Source organism: Urocitellus parryii, chromosome 4 (assembly GCF_045843805.1).
Source record: "Urocitellus parryii isolate mUroPar1 chromosome 4, mUroPar1.hap1, whole genome shotgun sequence".
Lineage (NCBI taxonomy): Eukaryota > Metazoa > Chordata > Mammalia > Rodentia > Sciuridae > Urocitellus > Urocitellus parryii.
The window spans coordinates 49,987,877-50,007,197 of record NC_135534.1 but is presented as its reverse complement, the minus strand read 5'-3'; the positions used below and the strand labels follow the sequence as shown (position 1 = coordinate 50,007,197).

The following is a 19,321-nucleotide window of genomic DNA, read 5'->3' as shown; positions in this document are numbered from 1 at the left end:
GTTGTTGTTGTTGTTGTTTTGAATGCCTTTATTTTATTTGTATATAGTGCTGAGGATCAAACTCAGTGTCTCCCACATGCGCTCTGCCTCTGAGCTACAGCCCCAGTCCAGCTTCCTGGGTTTTTAAAGATCTGTTTCCCAAAATAATTTTTCCCCAGATAGGTTTACTGATTGAGAACTCTGTGTGAGATTGCTTTAAGGGTCAGCAGCAAAAGGTAGACTGAGGCCCTAACATTTATTCTGGAGGTCAAGTCCTATACAGACTTTTTTCTTTTGATGATTTTTGTTTTTTCTATCCTGACCTCCTGCCTCCCCCACTTCCATTTTTGGATGTTTGGAGCAACTTTAGGCTTAGTCCTATTTCTCTTTTGTTCCCAGCACTCATCTAGATGCTCAGACACATTTGGATACTAAGCCTGGACCCAAAATTTATGTACGATATAAGACTGTCATGAGTTCTTCTGTTCTTTGAGCATCTTTTAATTACCTTGGTTTGCCTTAATTACTTTGCTTCTTGATCCTGAGTTTGGCATTTTCTCCTGCCGCAGTCTGGCTGGGCACAAATCACGAGCCACTAAAGCAGGAACAAATTTTATTTTTTCTACTGCAAGAAAAAACCTCACACACGCTCCTGGGGAATCCTCCCGAAAAGCCACGAGAGGCTCCTCCAGCAACCCCCAGCCGGGAATAACTATCCGGGAAAACCCTCCTCCTGCACTTCGACAACCAATGGGAACTCCCGGGGAATCCCCGTGAGAACTAAAAATAGCGCGAGAACTCAAAATTAGCGCTAGAACTCAAAAGTAGCGGCAGAGGCCGATATTAACGCCTTGCCTGTCAATCAATACTGTTGGCAAAATGCCAGGGGCCATACAGACTCGGCTGTGGCTCTCAGCATTCTCCTAGGCTCTATTTAGGGGATTGGTAAAGATAATTCTTGCCTCCTTAGTCCCTTCTTAAACCTCTTGGCTTAGGTTGCTGTTTGTTCTGTTAGGCATCTCAATCAATTCAGTCTCATCTTTTTTTTTCTAGAAATACTACTCCCTCCATTTTTGCTTGTTAATGGAATTATTTCTTGTTTTCAAATTGCTCTGAACTCTTTTTTTAATTATGAAAAATGTGGATGTAGAGCACATATATCCACTCTCTAGTTTAAATAAGACATAAATATAATCAAAGCTGCTTCTTTGGTTGTTTTGTATTCCTCATACATCTGTTAATATCTTATCCTATATGTGTGTGTTTCTAAACAGTACAGAACATTGTTTTCAATATGCTTTAGCTTAGGGTACTAACATACTGCATGAATCCTTCACTTTGTTTTTGTCTTTATTCATCATGGTTCTTTTGTTTATTTGTTATCTTAGTGTATCTTTTTTCTACTATTTTGGTGGAATTTGGGTAGAGAGGATAAGGTAGACAATGTTTTTCTTACTAGGCCTTTTTTAAGAAGGGAAATTTAAATGTTTTTTTGGTTATCCTGTTACTGAGAGATGAGTAGGAGAAAAGACTCTTCTTCTTTGAACTGGTGATAGGTAAATCTGACACCCAGTGGTGTTTTATAAGTGGGGCAATTGAGTCTTATTGCTGACCTTTGGTGTTACACATTTCTCTGGAGAACAGAGAAACACCATTCAGTTGTATTTAAAATTTGACAGAGGATATATAAAGATTTGGGTTCTAATTACTGGAAAGAATTTTTTGAGATCATCAAGTACAGTTAACCAAAGGTTACAATCTTCTCTTTTAAATGTTCAGTTTTGATTTTCGCTTGTTTTTTAAAATATTTATATGAATACCAAGAGAGATTTTTTTTTTACTAAGAATGAATATAAATTATTGAACTAATGCTTCCTTGTTATGTTTTTCTTAGAGTCAAAATGGTTTCAATCCCAGAATATTATGAAGGCAAGAATGTCCTCCTCACGGGAGCTACAGGTTTCCTAGGAAAGGTGCTTCTGGAAAAGTTGCTAAGGTCTTGTCCTAAGGTCAATTCAGTATACGTTTTGGTGAGGCAGAAAGCTGGACAGACACCCCAAGAGCGAGTGGAAGAAGTCATTAGTGGCAAGGTAAGTGTGGAGAATGATCATTTGGAGGGGAGAAAAAATGTGATGTATCACTAGCTTAGTATATGTCCATGGTATCCTGAAAAGAATTAGTAAAAGAAAAAAAATTATTAATTTCTTATAGGATAGCAATCTCTCAGTGAAGAAGTTTATTTGACATTAATGATGAACTTGAAGTGAAAAGCTCAAAGCTCAGTTTTGGTAAGGAACCTGACTAGGCATTACAAAATGCAGTTGCTATTTTAAAATGCATTTATTTTGGAATAAGAATAATATTCACCTGAATATCTAAAATTTTATAAGTCTGTTAAAAAAGAGAAAGAAACAAAAAACCACCAAACTGCAGTAAACCCCTCCATTCACTTTGAATGAACCTCATATACTTTTGCGATGTTTCCTTGGATTGAAACTAATTGTCCTATCCCATTATCATTTCTTTGACACTATGCAGTAGGTACTTCTCATTATGTTGCTTTTTTACTTTTTTAAAACTCTGGGATATAAGATTCCTTCCTAGAAATTATTCTTATACTTTTAAATTATTTAAGTTAGCATACATTGGTATTCCTTAGCCATTTTGCTCTTTTCAGTTCTTTGCTGAACCTTTTTGGGAATCCATTGCTTCCTTGAAGCCTATGAGAAAGGAGTCTTTGAGGGGTTTAAAAGACTACCAGACTCCTCTAGGAGTTTACCTTCTTTATCCCTCAAATCTAGTCATTAGCCAAATTCAGTTGGTGTTATCTCCTAAATATCTCTAAAACGTGTCAGTTTGTTCATCCTGTTCTGGAACACTGCTCTTCTACTTTATACTCTCAGGACCTTCCCTTTCTTTCACTCTCCCTCTCCTCCCCAGCACACATTTTGGCATTCCGTTTATCCTTCTGGTCTTAGCTTAAGTGTCCCCTGAAAGTTGTATGTGGTCTCAAAACTGGGTTAATAATTTCTCCTATTCAGTTTCATAACAATGTATTACTCCGATTTTATTACTTATAAAAGGATATATTAATTGTCCATTTACTTGTCTAGTTTTCACTGTTAGACTCTAAAAAATCTTGAGGGGGTCGTCTTATTTTCTTGTTTTCTCAGTTTACAGAAGGTGCCTGGCCTATATGAAATTCTAAATAAATATATTTTTTTAAATTATAAGAATACGTTCATATTTGAGGAACTGGGAGTGGTGAAGGGGAAGACTGTTATATCTAAAATTGTTTAGGAAGGTGAAAGTGAACACATACATTATAGACTTTCTTCCCAGCTTAGGAATCTTGCTTAATCCCAAAGCATTGACTGTAAATGCGATGGCAAGTCAGAATATGATAGAGCAGTGATCTGCAGGGTAGCATCATTGTCACTCTATCAAACCTAGGATTAAAAAATTAATCTTGACTCATAATTGAATGTGCCCTTACTTACATTGATTATCTTTTGGCCTGATAGGTTTATCTAGCAAAATTTATTTCTTTGGTTATACTAAAAGAATTGAATTTTCAGTTTGAATCACATATGTACGTGATGATAAATATATGTGCGTGTGTGATGTAATGTGTGTGTGTGTGTGTGTGTATAAAACTTCCCAAATTTGTCCAGTTTCTAGTACACATTTGCTTCCCAAAATGTTTTCCCCTTTAACATGTTTACTTCTTTTTCCTATTAAACAATTTGTTCTCAGATTTTTAAGGTAGAATGTGAATCATATTGTTTTACTCTACTGAAAGAAAATAAAATAAAGTGATAAATTAAGGCCTGAATTTTAGAAAATTAATCATTTTAAAACATTGTCTTTATCTATTTTGCTTAAGTCTGTTCTGAGGAGTAATATAGGTATAACATAATTAGCCAAAGCACAAACAGTTCATATTCAACTCTGCAAACTATCAGCTCTGTGTCCTTGGCAAACTGCTTGTTTCATATCTTTAAAATGGAGATAATAGTGTGGGCTCATAAGGTGTTTTCTGTAGAAATAGCAAATTTAGGAATTGCACAATTTATTTTTAAAATAGTTAAATTTTGTTTAAAATAGTTCCCTTTGTGGGGAAAAGGGTTTATAATGTGTTTTAGAAAGTGGAAAAATACTACCCCAAAATAAATACTTTTCCCCTTTGATAGCTCTTTGACAGATTGAGAGATGAAAATCCAGATTTTAGAGAGAAAATTATAGCAATCAACAGCGAACTCACCCAACCTAAACTGGCTCTTAGTGAAGAAGATAAAGAGGTCATCATAGATTCTACCAATATTATATTCCACTGTGCAGCTACAGTAAGGTTTAATGAAAATTTAAGGTAAGTACAGGTATTTGTGTAATATTTGATTTTAAGTATATTTAAAAGATTTAATTTTAATTCTACTTTGCCAAGTTGTTTTCAAAAGTCATTTGAAACTGTTTGCCATATGTCAAATGTGGCTTTCAGTGTCTTACAGAATGTCAAAAGAACACCCTCCTTGTTATCAGTTTCAAAACATAGGCTAACTGCTGTATTTTATTAGAAGAAGTTGCCATGAATTTAAATAAGAGTTGGGGAAGTCAAGAAATAGAGTAGGAGAAAGAAAAAAGTTTACCTTGAGTAAGAGTATTAGCTCTCTGCTTCCTGTAATTCCTTCATTAGCTTATTTCTGAAAATTAAATTGCACTTGAGTTTTGCAGAATAAGATAGGATGCTCAAATTTGTCACACCTTATTATCATTTTAAAAACAATGCTTTGATAACATTGTTAAGGGCAAGATACATTGGACTTTAAGATGCCTGTTTCAAGAAAAGAAAAACATTCTAAGTGTTCATTACTTCAGAATATCTGAAAAGACTATTCATTTCAAATAATGGTTCTTAATTCAGAGCATTTTTTTGATGATATATAACAAAATACAGTTTTTATAATCTAATCTAATTGTACAGAGTTAAACTTGTGTGGCTTTCTTTTTAGGTTTCAAAACTATTTGAAGTCTTTCTCTTTAAAATGTTTTTAAATTAAGTTTTTAATTACAAAGGATTTTGACATTACATCCCATATTATCTTTGGAATATAGAAGTATAAACCTTATAAGCATTACATAATATGAGCATTCACTGCTAAAAGTTTATGGCATGTTTTATCTATATTCCATTTGCGGGCACTGTAATAGTTACTTGCACTTTTGCTGTAGTGCTTCATAGTTTTCAAATTCATTATTTTATTCCATCTAATTTTTATATTTGTAACGTCAGACACAAGTCTATTTTGCACTTGGGGAAGTTGGGGAAGCATTATATTATATGAAGAGAGCAAGAGCTTTAGAATTACATACCTTAGTTCTAATCTTGACTTTGTTGTTTATTAACTGATAAATTTGGGCAAGTTATTAACTTCCTTGAGCCTCTATTTCTTTACCAATACAACTGAGAAAGTATTTCTGAGAAGATTTTGTTCTATTCTTCATAAAGTTAAATGCATTGTTTTTCTGTTTCTTGTCAAGGCATGAATGTTTACTGACCAAGCCCTAGTCATTACATTGAAGTCATTGTTTCTCTGAAGCAATTTCAGTGAATGTTAATATCTAAATGTGACAGGACAATATTAAATATGGGCCAGGCATTTTTAAAGTATTGGAGGTAGAGCTATAATAGCTACTTACAAAACAAGCACTTTTTGTAACTTCATTAAGTTAACCAACCAGTTCAAAATAACACACGTTTTTACTGCCAAGGGGGATGGGGAATCCAGGTTTTATTACAACATATCAGTATCTTGGGGAGAAAGGCAGGAAAAGGTACACACAGATCCTATTCACAAAGTCCATATAGTCTAATAGAAGAGAGAGAATATGCTTAAATAACCATAACATAATATGGAAAATAAGGAGATAGTAAAGAGCGTACATTAAGTGCCATGAAAGTTGAAAGGAGGTAGAGCTTATTTCTTTTCAGATGTGATCCTAAAATATTCATATCTGAAAGGGGAAAAATTGACAGCAATATTAGGAATTATAAAGAAATACAAAAGTTGAGGGAAGAAATGATATTGTGGATAATAGAATTACTAAAGTAGTTGGTCATAGGGTCTGATATTCCTTGGTGGGAGAGATCCAATAGAGTGGAGAATAGAGAAGTGCCAAGAAACTGAAAACCAGGATAAGGACAAAACATACTTCTAACAGGAGAGATGGATGAACACAACATGTAGTTAGGGGAAAATTCATAATACAAGATTGCAAAACTGGAGTAATTGTAGGTGAATCTGGAAATAGATTTTCTGAAAGAAATGGAACTAAATGTGATGATGGAAAAGATCAAGAAAACTGCTAGATCTAAGGACATTGATTCTCAAACTTTAGAATGTATTATGAATCTTAAAAATTACTGGAAAACGTGTTCAAAATGCAGATTTCTGGAGTGCACTTATCCAATTCTGACTCTTTAGTTAAGAAATAGCACCCTAGAACCCTCATTTTTAGCAAGATCATTAGGCATAATTTACTATCTTTCAGATCTTGTACTATATACTTTTAGAATCATTACTTTCAGAATCTGCTTTGAAACATCTTTAAAATTACAGATACCTAGGTCCTCTACCCTAAGATGGATTCTTCAGTTCCTAAACCTTTGTGTCTGTATCAAAGTGTTTTTTTAAGCCATTTTATTTTATTATTTTTTATATATTTATTTTTATCTTTATTTTTTTAGTCATACATGACAGCAGATTGTATTTTGACATATAATACATATATGGAAAATGTACATACATCAATCATATTGTCTATTCTATTCTGCTGCCCTTCCTATCCTCCCTACTCTTTTTTAGCCATTTTAAGATCTCACATAAGCACTATTTTCTCCAGGTGAGAAGAGTGGATGAAAAAAGTGTCAAAATAGGCTAGGCAACTTATTTAAAATGTAGTTTCTGAGGCCTCATTTCAGACCTTAAAAGTGTGTGAGTATGAGGTACAGGAGTCATTTTTAATAAATTCTCAGGTGTATGTTCTGCCAAGACCGAGAGCCCTGGTCTTTAGAAGTATTCTCAAATAGCCTGAAGAACCCAGGATGTCTGTAGAAGACAGATGAATAAGAAAATTTGTTGGCAGTTCAACTTAAACTTTTTCTTTATCCTTTTCCTTTTTTTCTTTTAAGTGATTTTTTATGTCTACATTAATGACTATAGTTAAAAAGATCTGCTCGTGTTCCACCTCTCTTCCAAAAGTCTATCTCAAGATGCATTTATGGTTCCGTATAACCAAAATATGATGAGAAAAATATTTTTGTTTAGTACCAAATGCTTTCTGGTCTAACATGCCATGGTCTCAGCCTGAAGTTCAAGGGAATAGAAATTGGATTGAGGTAAAATACAATGAGGTTAACTAGGTTGGCAGAGATACCAAGAGTTAACTTATGTGGGCCCAGAATGGCTTTAAATTTGTGTTCTTCAAATGGAGTGGGGGGAGTCAAGGCCCAGTAATGTGCCTCTTAAATTGTTTCTTTTTTTCAGTGACCCAGAAACTCTGTCACTGTCCTTAGGAACCTGTAATAGAATATCCCTTGTGTATTTTCCTAAAACATTACTTTCCTTACTCCCATTGTTTTGCAAATGCACAAGAAAATAGCACATTCTCTATTAGTCCTGTGAATAGTGTCCTCTCTGTGAAATGTCTTTTTTGCTGGGTTTCAATTTGAACAGATCCCCCCCACACTTGAAATGAGGAAGAAAAAAAAAATATACCTGTGATTATATAAGACTCCACTCCAATTTCATTAAAAAATTCTTTCTTACAGGGTTTTTGGTAGGATCTCAGGTAAGTTAAAAGAAAATGAGACACACAAGAATTTTTGTTTTTGTTCTTTCCCTTCATGAGCTATTCCTTGTTCCTGGTGACCCAGAACTTGTCCTGTCCTCAGGAACTTGTAATAAAATATGTTCTGTATTCCTCTCCCCAAACAGTACCTTCCTCATCTTCCTTGTTCTGCAAACAAGATAGGTATGCAATCACTGCTTTACAGTCACATGGAATTAGAGTCTATGATGTCTCCTGACCTTTTTTCTTTATAAATACTGACAGTACAAGCATTTTGGAAAGTACTGAAAGCTATTTTCACTTTTTTTAAGTTTCCTTTGATCTATGTCTGAATATATATTATTTCATATAATTATAAATTTAGATTTTCTAATTTTACTTTTTAATACAGAAAAATCTTCCATTTTTTAAAATCTTCTTTATGGTTATGGTGATTTGATGACATGATATTCTGTTGTGTTGATATGTGACAGTTTATGTAGTACCTTATATAAAAACAAAAATTAAATTTCTTTTTGTTTGAAAAATTAAGGTTAAAATGTTTTTCTGCTGAAAAATAGGTAAATTAGATTAATAAATATTTCATTTCTACAGTTCCTGGCACTTCTTCCTAATTTCTTTCAGATCAGTTGTATCAATTTATAATGTTACCAACAGTGTGGTAACCTGCTAGTTCACTGGTATTGGATATTTCAACCTTTCTTCCTTTTATTATTATTATTTTAATTGACAAAATTGTGCATATTTATTGTGTACAACGTATTTTGAAATATGTATATCTTTTGGAGCTAATTTTAATGAAAACACTTAAAAGTCTATTCTCAGCGATTTTCACATACATTATATTATTAACATAATCATTATGTTATCTCTTCATCAATGATAAAAAAAACTAAACAAAGTTGAATAGAAAACAAAACTTAACCACCATTGCTAATATCCATTGATTGCCTGTTTTGGGACTGTGTTAAGAACAATACTAAGTGTTTATAAGCTGTGTTTGATTTCATTCTATATAGTCTAATAGATAGATTTCATTATTGTCATTTGTAGGTGAGGAAACTGAGCCTGACTTCTTTAGTTGTATCTTAGCTGATAGGTAGGCCAAGTCAGAAACTGAACTCAAGTTCATAGCTTTGTTTTTAATTCTGCTTCATGTCTCAATGTATGCATTTTTGTATTATTCATACAGGTTTTCCATGTTTATGGCTTTTACATAATTATTTTAATGACTATTCTTTCATTGTGATAAAAATACCTACTTTGTCAAACCATTCCATTCATTATGACTATTTTGGACCCTCTAGGCTTTTGTTATTAGTAGATGATGCTTCATTTATTGCTTTTCTACATATGTACTTTGCTTTTGTGGAATTATTTGCTTCACCTCAACATACTTTATATATAAACAGATATAAAAAATTGTGGTATATATGTATATTAAGAATTGTAATGCAAAAAAAAAGTACATAAATTGGCATGAACATACTTTATATAGAGAGGAAAAAATAAATAAATTCCAGGAAGGTAAAATGTAAGTCATTTTGGTTCTTATGTATGCCTGTTTTAGCAGTTTTATTTTAATACTCTTTATATTTTGTAAGTGGCCTTAAAAAACATATTATTTCTACAGAGAGAGAAATAAATGTATTCTTATTTGATTATATAAATTAATATTTCTAAGTTTTATTTGGCTGTTTTAGTTACTGATAATGCTATAGTAGCATTTTATAATTACTTAATCTTCCTAATTTCTTCTCCTTTTGAAACATCCAAATGTGAACGATTATACTTTTAGAAATCAGAATTCAAAAGAAGTCTAGAATGATTTCAAAACGTATACATAAAAGCTAAAGACTGAAATTATCTGATTTTATTTCTAGGTAATTACAGTTTTTAAAATTTGTACTTTAATTTATTAAATCCTATTTGTTTTATTTACTTATTTATCTTATAGTCAGAAAATTTCTTTTTAAACATAGCTGCTACAGTGAATGTACTTAATACTGTAGTAAAACACAAAATCAGACCAGAAGGGTAAATTGAAAAGAATCAGGAACCTGTTTCTGTCTCTCTCTGCCTTTCTAATGAGAAAAAGATGTTTTTAAACAGGTAAAATAAGTAACACGGGTTTCCAGTTTTTCATTGTCAATTTCTTTTACAGAGATGCTGTGCAGTTAAATGTAATTGCTACACGACAGCTTATTCTCCTTGCACAACAGATGAAGAACCTGGAAGTGTTCATGCATGTGTCAACAGCATATGCCTACTGTAATCGAAAGCATATTGATGAAGTAGTCTATCCACCTCCTGTAGATCCCAAGAAGCTGATTGATTCTTTAGAGTATGTTTGTTTGAAATTGTATACATTGCTTTTATCTCAAAGCTTTATATCTGAGTTTGTCTATTTTTCCCTTTCCCCACCCCACATACATGCATACATTGATCTCTTTCTTAACAAATTATTGCATGTCTACTATGCTCTTTTTATTGTATAGATTTATGTCTGGGTGTTGCTGTGAAGTTAGTGTATGAATTTCACTCTTTACTAAGTGTAAATGATTAGAGAAAGACCTGAACAAACTAGGACACTAGGGGTTCAGTTTTCCAATTAATCAATTCTGGCAACCAAAAAGTCCTTGTGGAGACTAATGATTGCCTGCTCAGTAGCTAGGGTCTAGTTTATTCAAGGATTATCAACTCCCACCACAATGGAGTATATCAATAGAGAGGTCTTTAATTATTAGGGAATGAGAGGAGTCATAGTCCTTTAATTCATATTCCAAGTGTCACTGGTTATCTTTCTGAGGATTAGGATCCCATCAGCAGTTTAGACTTGAATGATATTTGTGAGCATTTGATAAAAGTATGCATCTACCATGGCCCAGTTCTCATTCCTTCAGCCCATGCTTTCTTGTCAAGTGAAACAAACAGGTTCAGAGAAAAAAAAAAAAAAAAAAAACGGAAAGTGGGTCACTTTTTCTTTTATAGGCTACAATAATAGAAACATTCCAGCATCTGTCATATCTTCACATGTACATCAATCTTCATTTAATGTCTCTATGGGCTTTTTTTCTCTTATGTTCTCTGTCTCACCTTAGTCCCCTTTCTTCCCAAACATTCTATTGACTTTTGACACATTAATTACTATGCCCTGCTTTCTCCAAAATAAGCATACAGGTCCATTTTTTAAAAAAGTTTTTTTTTTTTTTTTGCTAATCATTATAAGGAACAGATAGATTATAATCTATTAAAAGAAGTTAGTAAGTATGAGAGGATGCTATGATATCCATTAGGTAATTTACTGACTTCTATTTTATGACTTACTTTCTCAGTTGATTCCAGATATATACTTCATTTTCCTCACAGATCAGTAGTTAGAAGCTGAATGTGGAAGTTAATGAAACATACTATTTTTTCACTTATTAGCATTGGCATGAGCAAACATCAAGAAACTGAGAAAGAGCTTGTAACTTAATTCTTTATTTTTTGCAATCTGTCATCTATCCCTTCCAGTTTTTTTAATTTTATTTTAGAACTAGGAATTAAACCCAGCAGCACTTTTTCACTGAGCCACATTCCCAGCCCTTTAGTTTAGTTTTTTAATATATATATATTTAGTTGTAGATGGACACTATACCTTTATTTTATTTATTTATTTTTATGAGGTGCTGAGGATTGAACCCAGTGCCTCACACATGTAAGGCAAGCACTCAACCACCGAGTCACAACCCTAGCCCCCAGTCCTTTTAGTTTTATTTTATTTTTTTTATTTTGAGACAGGATCTCACTTAGTTGCATAAGGCCTCATTAAATTGCTGAGGCTGGCTTTGAACTTGGGATCCTCCTGCCTTAGCCTCCCTAACCACTGGGATTACAGGCATGCACCACCTTTGGTGGTGCTGGGGATTGAATCCAGGACCTTGTGCATAGGAGACAAGCACTTTACCAACTGAGCTATATTCTCAATCCCTCCTTTCCAGTTTTAAAACTCACCTCCATTGTGGAACTTTTCTTACATTGGATACCAATTTCCCTTGAATTTAATTTTGTTATTTTTCTTTCATATATAAAAGTACTTGTATATAGAAGAATATTATCTTCTCCATCTTATGCTTCCTCATCAGTTTGTATTGGTGTCATTACAATGTGACATTATACTGAGTCTACTTATATAGATAGCATAGACAAATGGGGAAGAGGTATCCAAAAATTGGTATATAACTTATAAAAATCAGAAATTTTGACCAGGAATGATTATAGACATTACCTAGTCTATCGCTCTTCTTTTACAGATGATTAGAGTAGACCATTTCTTTAAGAGAACTGAGAGAATTGGTGAATTTTATAACTTCATAGTATGTTGCTAACTGAATTTTTATAACATACTTCAACATATTTTCATTTATTGATTATCCTAGCATGTGTTAGTTTTATGAGGATATACATTTTCAGTGCTTCACTTTGAATATTTAGATTACTAGACCTTTTTATTGTAAGTGAATCACAAATCTGTTAGGTGGTCTTATACAGATTGAAAATTTGTAAAATCTGAAAAGTTGGAGTTTATTTGGACTTTAGAAAAGAAGTATAATTTATGTGCTGTGTGATATGGAATTACCTCAGTTTGGTGTCAGGTAGCAGACACCTCTGGTTGAATACATATGAATTATGTAGCTATTTAAATTAAATAATATTTGTTAGCTTTTGATATCTATTATGTGATTTTTGAAAGAACTCTTGGTTTTCAGACCCTTTTGGATATAGAAATTGCATATAAGGATTGTGGACTATACATGAATTTTAATGAAACCAAAACTTTTTCCTTTGTCTTTTGAATGTACAAAGTTGAGTTAAGTGATTTTTTTTTTAATTCAAAATTAAAATACCTGGAAATATTTTTGTATGCATTTTTTTTTTCACCAGGTGGATGGATGATGGACTAGTAAATGATATCACACCAAAACTGATAGGAGACAGACCTAATACTTACATATACACAAAAGCATTGGCGGAGTATGTTGTACAACAAGAAGGAGCAAAGCTAAATGTGGCGATTGTAAGGCCATCAATTGTTGGTGCCAGTTGGAAAGAACCTTTTCCAGTAAGTTGTTTGAAATCTTTTATAAATAATTAGAATTGAGAATTTTAAGTCATATTTGTGTAAAAGAAGTTTGATTTTAAGAATAGGTATTATTTATTGAACATGGCTTACTTTGGCAAAACTGTTTCCTTTTCCTAGGAAGAGATGTACTTTGATTTCTAACATGAATATCGATATATATAGAAATGTAGATCAACATTTTAAGAATCCTAGTTGAAAATTAAATCAAAAGCTATGGTATTATCTTAATTGAAGGAGATCATAATTTCATTTGTTTTTTATTACTAAAAAAAGATAGGCCTTCCAAGATGTAGTAGAATTCACTTCCTATATAGATCACAAAGTTAAGAAAGATACAAGAAATTTCTATGAGAACTTGCTGTTAAAAAAAACAAGGTATTTTGATATTTGTAAATCCCTGGAAAAAGAAAAAGCAGAAATATTAACCAGTAGGTAAATTGATTTTGGAAGAACCTAGATTTGTGCTGGTAGCAAGTAATAGCATGTCTTTTATTACTTTGTTAATCTCTTTCTCTGTTTTGTTCAGTAAATTTGGGGAGTACTTGCCATTTCCCTCAATCAGGATGCTGCATTAGTAAATAGCATATAATCAGGCTTAACTAGGCTTACTTTAATAAAAATAATTGACAATATACACTCTACTTTATAAAATTTCCTTTGCATAGAATTAATGGAACAGTATGTGACCCCTTAAAAATATTATTATTTAATCATTTTCTATCCAGAAGAAGACTACTTCTATTTGGGACTGGGATCAATATTCTGGATTGTAATATAGATTTTTTAATTTTTGAAAGAAAATGACCTGTATACATTTGGAGTTGTAGATTTCAAATAACACATCTCTAGTTTCATAATATTTCTAAGTACTCCTTTCCTTTTTTTTCCTTTAATTTTTGGCAATAGGGATGGATTGATAACTTTAATGGACCAAGTGGACTTTTTATTGCGGTAAGTAAACTTTTTGATTTATTTAATATTCTGTGTATTTTTTAAAATATATATACACTTCAGCTTATATATCTTAAGGTTTTGTTTTTAATTTCAACAAAGGCAGGGAAAGGAATTCTCCGAACAATGCGTGCCTCCAACAATGCCCTTGCAGATCTTGTTCCTGTAGATGTAGTTGTCAACACAAGTCTTGCAGCAGCCTGGTATTCCGGAGTTAATAGGTATATGAGGTGACAATGTTGCTTATTAAATATATAGTAACTTAAAAGGGAAAACAGAGCTACTGACTAAAGTAAATTAATCCCTTAGTCCTGATATTGCCATAGCAATATATAGGCAATGTTACAGTCAACTGTAAGGGTTGATATATCCCTAGCAATAACAAGTGGACTCATCAGTAGTAGTGAAAAATCAATGTTAATACTTCAGTGTACCTACAGAATATATAAATTTGTTAGGGATTTTAAAAAGTAAAGAGTCCTTCCCAAGGTTGATTTTTTTTTTTTTTTTTAATCCAAATGAAAACTTGATATAAATTTGCAACGTATAAAGAGTTGGAATTTGAGAGTGGTTTACATATCTTAAACACGGTACAGTAGAGCAGCTTTATTCAATCTGTGAGCATTCTTTTAAAAGATAACAAAATTTATAGGAAACGCTTAAGTTTAACTTTTTTTTCCCTAACTTGAGTCTCTGAAAATTAGGAGATAGAAGAGCCGAGATTGTTAGTGTTTTTTTTTTCTTTTGAAAACATACTCCCATTAATAAAAGGAAGAAAAATGTAAAAAGAAAAGAAAATGATAATTCTGGGGGGAGAGGAAAGATAAAAGTAGTGTTGGTCATCAGACATTAAGAAAATCCTTAAGAATAATTTTTCATTTATTGTCCTTATAGATTTCTATTTTAATATCATGTAAGATTTAAATAGGTTGTTCAGCTTCTTTTTATGTTTAATTACTTTCATCTTTGTCTTTGCAGGCCAAGAAACATCATGGTGTATAATTGCACGACAGGCAGCACTAATCCTTTCCACTGGGGTGAAGTTGGTATGATTTTATCTATGTTTTTGAATGTTAGAATATATCTTAACTTAAAATGTTCACTGAGTTTTTAATTGTTAGAATACCCATGAGGCATTAAGGACATTGAGTTACCAATTTGTTCTTATTTTAATTGCCATTTTAGAAGTAATATCTACCAGTACTGCCTTGTAGTCCATCCTCAATAGTGTTTCAAAATGTAAAAATATCCTGCTGTATATTCCCATCCACCCTACCCTTGTCTGACCCTTGCTGTTTTTCTGTTGCCATCTGCAGCAACCTTTATAGATAACCTGTGGTACGGGAATAGTGCTTTTTTTCACTCTCCTGAGTACCCATAGTCTTGATGTTGCTGATCCATAGGCAGTATCACTCCTGCTTATAAGAGCTAGTGTATTAAATGGCCCCCAGAGTAATAAATGAAAGATGTAGTAGGAATTAGGATACATTTTGCCAGAATATTTTCTGCTAACATTTATTAATGTATTTAAATTCCCAGATCCACAGCAAATAGTGTGTATGATATGTTACTAGTTCTAAAATAGGAATGATATATAAAGCCTATTGAAATGGAATCATTTTAAAATTGTTGGTTGATGGTTTCAAATTTAAAGTAAAACATACTTATAACATTGATTTAGTAATGGGTCTTATTTTACCATTGATTAATTTTTTTACCCCTGCAAAGCAATTTTGATTTTTAAAGTATATCTTTCATGGCATTCGTCCTAGGCTTTTCTCTGCCATTTTTATTTAAGTTTAAACATTGACTGTTAGTGTATATAAGAAAAAAAGAAATATAAGAAAAAAAATCAAGGATGATTTTTAAGTACTCTTCTTTGGAGAATATTGAAACACTTTACATAAGGATTTTTTTAATAGTCTTCCATTGTGTTATAAAATTTAGTGAAAAATCACATTGGCTTTTTTCTTTTTTTTTAGTGAATATCTCAATATACATTTTCATTAAAGTCTTTAACATAGATGATACCAAGTTGATTATGTTGACATTGAGTAACCTAAAAAAATTGCAGCAAAGATTATTTTTAGGTCGTTTTAAACTTGTTTGATGTATGTTAATTTGAACAACTTAATTATTCATAAGCAAAGGATGATGATTTTCCTTTTTTTTTTTAAGTAAGTACAGTAATAAGAATCTGGAAAGAGGAACAGAAAGAAAGAAGCTATCGTGAGAGGTGAACTGTAGAAAGTGACATTATAAACTGACATAGGTAAAACATTAAAAAGATCTTAAGAGTGAATTTTAGCAAAAATTCATTCATCTAATTAAAATTTATAAATAGTGGCAGTTTTTAAACCGCTCAAGTTTGGAAGTCTAATACCCATATTCTCTTAGCTACTATAGAGAGTAGAAAAATTTGTTTTTTAAATGAACGAACTCTGACATCTTTGGTAAAATATTGCATTGTAAAAACATTTTTTTTCAAAACTTCATTACATGGTTATTATCAAAGCTGTTACACAACTTTTCTTCCTCAGAATACCATGTAATTTCCACTTTCAAGAGGAATCCTCTCGAACAGGCCTTCAGACGGCCCAATGTAAATCTAACCTCCAATCACCTTTTATATCATTACTGGATTGCTGTAAGCCATAAGGCCCCAGCATTCCTGTATGATATCTACCTCAGGATGACTGGAAGAAGCCCAAGGTAATGGTGACTAGCTCTGTCTTATCTGTTCCTCTGACTGTTAAACAACCCATGCTTTACACTAAAATGCATATTAACTCTGTATCTGTTTAAGCTTATGATAAGGCTTAATGGCCTTTTGTGAATGAGAAGACTCTTGAATTTAAGGCTTTGTCAGAAAAACAAAGGTAGTGTTGTAAGTCACTCTAACTTATTTGGATGATAAATTATTGTTATGTGTTGAATTCTAGGTCTAACTTTAGGTACTTTTCTGAATAACAAATAACATTCAAAATGCTTTGACGCTTATTTTTCCTACAGGATATTATCTAAACCATTTCTTCAAGATGAATCCTTTAAACCAAGTATACAGGCACCCCAATGTTAAGTTCTATTCCAACAACCTATTGCTTCATTATTGGAAGGGTGTCAGACATACAGTACCTGCATTATTGCACGATCTTGCACTCAGGTTGACAGGTCAGAAACCGTGGTAAGAAGAATAGCAGTAAATACACTATGTATTGGTAAGGTGGTGGAAGCTTGCTGGAAAGACAAAAAGTCGCTAGCATGAGCTTTACCTTTAGAATTACTAACCTGATTAATCACAATCACAATCAAGATGCTAGGACATTTTTTAGAAATGGGAGACATTTGGGGACACTAACTATCCATCTCATTTTATTGGGCCATTGATCCTCCAGAATCCCATAACAATAGGAAATGTCCTACATCAGGGTTGTCATTGTTATTATAAGCTGAAATTGAGCCCTTTCCTCTCCCCCTTAAAAACCTAGGGGTGGAATTTTCACAGGAGATTAAGGGTAAAATGTTCTACTTTAAATGGATGGTACAGTTTTATGCAAAAAAATGTAAGATGATTCTAAAAATCTAATTACTTGAAATATCTCAGCTGTCCATTCAGCTTATAATATGGTAATTACAGTTTTTGACTAATTTTCCAGGTTGGGAATGATATGTAGTTTTTTTAAAAGTTAATAGCAAATGGAAATTTTTTTTTCCTCATAGTTGTAATAGCCTTTCTTTCTTCTCTCCTGTTTCTTTTTTAAAATTTTTACTGAAACCCTACATTCAGTTCTGCTGTCATTACCACACAATTACAGTGAAATGTACCACAAAAATATTTACTTATTTTAACTACATTGGCATTACAGTGGAACCTTTGTTTAGAGAATAATTATGTATAAAGAAGATGCTGATTCCAGAACTTCCATCAGCTGCTCAAGAAATAAAAGTGAGGTATCTGCTAGTTATAGTATAAACTGTATCAGGATCTGAGTTAATTGTAGGGACTTTCTGTGGATTCACTTGTCCATGATGTTCATACATATGGACATATGTGAGAAGTGTTGAACAACTTTAAGAAAATATTTTCAAGTTTTTCTACAATGATCTGCAAAGTGGAGTATTTACCATTGACAGCATATTTTCATGGCTAAATAAGCAGGCAAAAGTTAAGATGGCAGTACATGTTTTCTTTATATTAATTAAGTCATTACAGATTATGGCAGGAAAATCACAAATAGTTTTTAAAAAAGTACAACAGGTTAAAATTTCACAGTGCCTCACACAGAGAAATAGGGCTTAGTAAACTTGAAGAATGAATAGCTCAAGTTTACCAAATGATGTTGCTATATAAGAAATCATCTGAAATTGAGAGACTTTTTAGACATTTACTTTTTTTTCAACTTATTATTTCTCTCAGAATTGGGAATTTGGGCAGGAAACGAGCTGGTTGGTGTTGGCTTAGGGACTTTCATGTGGTTGTGATCAGATGGAGCTGAAAAAGCTAAGTGTAATGGCGAACAGTGGAGCACCTAGGGACCAGGGGTCCCTTCCTATGGTATCAGAATCTCTCCACGTAGGCTCTTTGCAAGGCCTGATGGTAGCCTTTGGGGAATTAAATTCATATATGACAGCTAAAGGCTTTGAGGAGGTGGTATTTCAGTTAGAAAGGTGGAAGCTACATTGCCTTTTCTGTTCTACCTAAGGAAGTCATGCATTATCACTTTTGCCTCATTCTTTCAGGACACAAGAGAGTTAGATCTTCCTAGATTTAAGGTAAAGGGATATAGAGAATGGTTAAGATCATGCTGTAAATGAACAAATGAGATAAAAATTGAAGTCATTTTTGGAAAGGGCAGGTTGCTATAGTCAGCCTTTTGGCCAAAACAATTTTTATTCCTTCCACATGGAAAATGAAGTTGCTACTTTCCCCCAGGATCCCTGTGGCATCAGCTTGAAGCCAAGATTTTGTCATTTAAATCTGATACAGTTGCAGATCAGGCTCTTCAGGAGTGATATTGTAAATATAGCTCCTCAAGTGTATTTCAAATGTTAATCTGAAAACCTGTGTACTCAAGTAAGTTACTAGCTACTCATATACCCACATCCAACATATGAAGAAGCAGCATTGGATAGTGATTTCAGACAGTATTCTTCACAAAGAGAAAATAGGAAGTACACAGCCAGTTCTGAATTCCAGTCAGGAATTTGTTGATAGTTTCTTAATTAGGGTTCACTTCTACTCTGGGACTTCCTGGAGGCTCTTGACTCTGCCCTCTTGAGTCATCCTTTTGCTACAAAAATGATCTATGTGTGAAAATGAATAGTCTACTTACCCTTCTTCTTGCCTATTAAAAAGTTAAGCATCCTGGGCAGGGGTGACACAGGTGTGTCACAGAAACTGCTGTTTGAAAGGCAGGA

General features: G+C 32.8%; 1 protein-coding gene across 2 annotated transcripts in view; it reads left to right on the top strand.

The window, feature by feature from the left end:
* The window catches only part of Far1 (fatty acyl-CoA reductase 1), a 59,580-nt gene that overhangs the window by 27,522 nt on the left and 12,737 nt on the right, over window positions 1-19,321 (top strand). The window contains exons 2-9 of one of the 2 annotated variants that reach the window (XM_026395891.2): window positions 1,874-2,069; window positions 4,173-4,348; window positions 9,992-10,171; window positions 12,754-12,931; window positions 13,859-13,903; window positions 14,006-14,124; window positions 14,882-14,949; window positions 16,916-17,087. In XM_026395891.2, coding sequence (XP_026251676.2) covers window positions 1,881-2,069; window positions 4,173-4,348; window positions 9,992-10,171; window positions 12,754-12,931; window positions 13,859-13,903; window positions 14,006-14,124; window positions 14,882-14,949; window positions 16,916-17,087 — 1,127 coding nt within the window. In that variant the 5' untranslated portion in view covers window positions 1,874-1,880. Of the gene's footprint in view, window positions 1-1,873; window positions 2,070-4,172; window positions 4,349-9,991; window positions 10,172-12,753; window positions 12,932-13,858; window positions 13,904-14,005; window positions 14,125-14,881; window positions 14,950-16,443; window positions 16,616-16,915; window positions 17,088-19,321 lie in introns of both variants that reach the window. The other variant, XM_026395890.2, reaches the window with a different exon arrangement.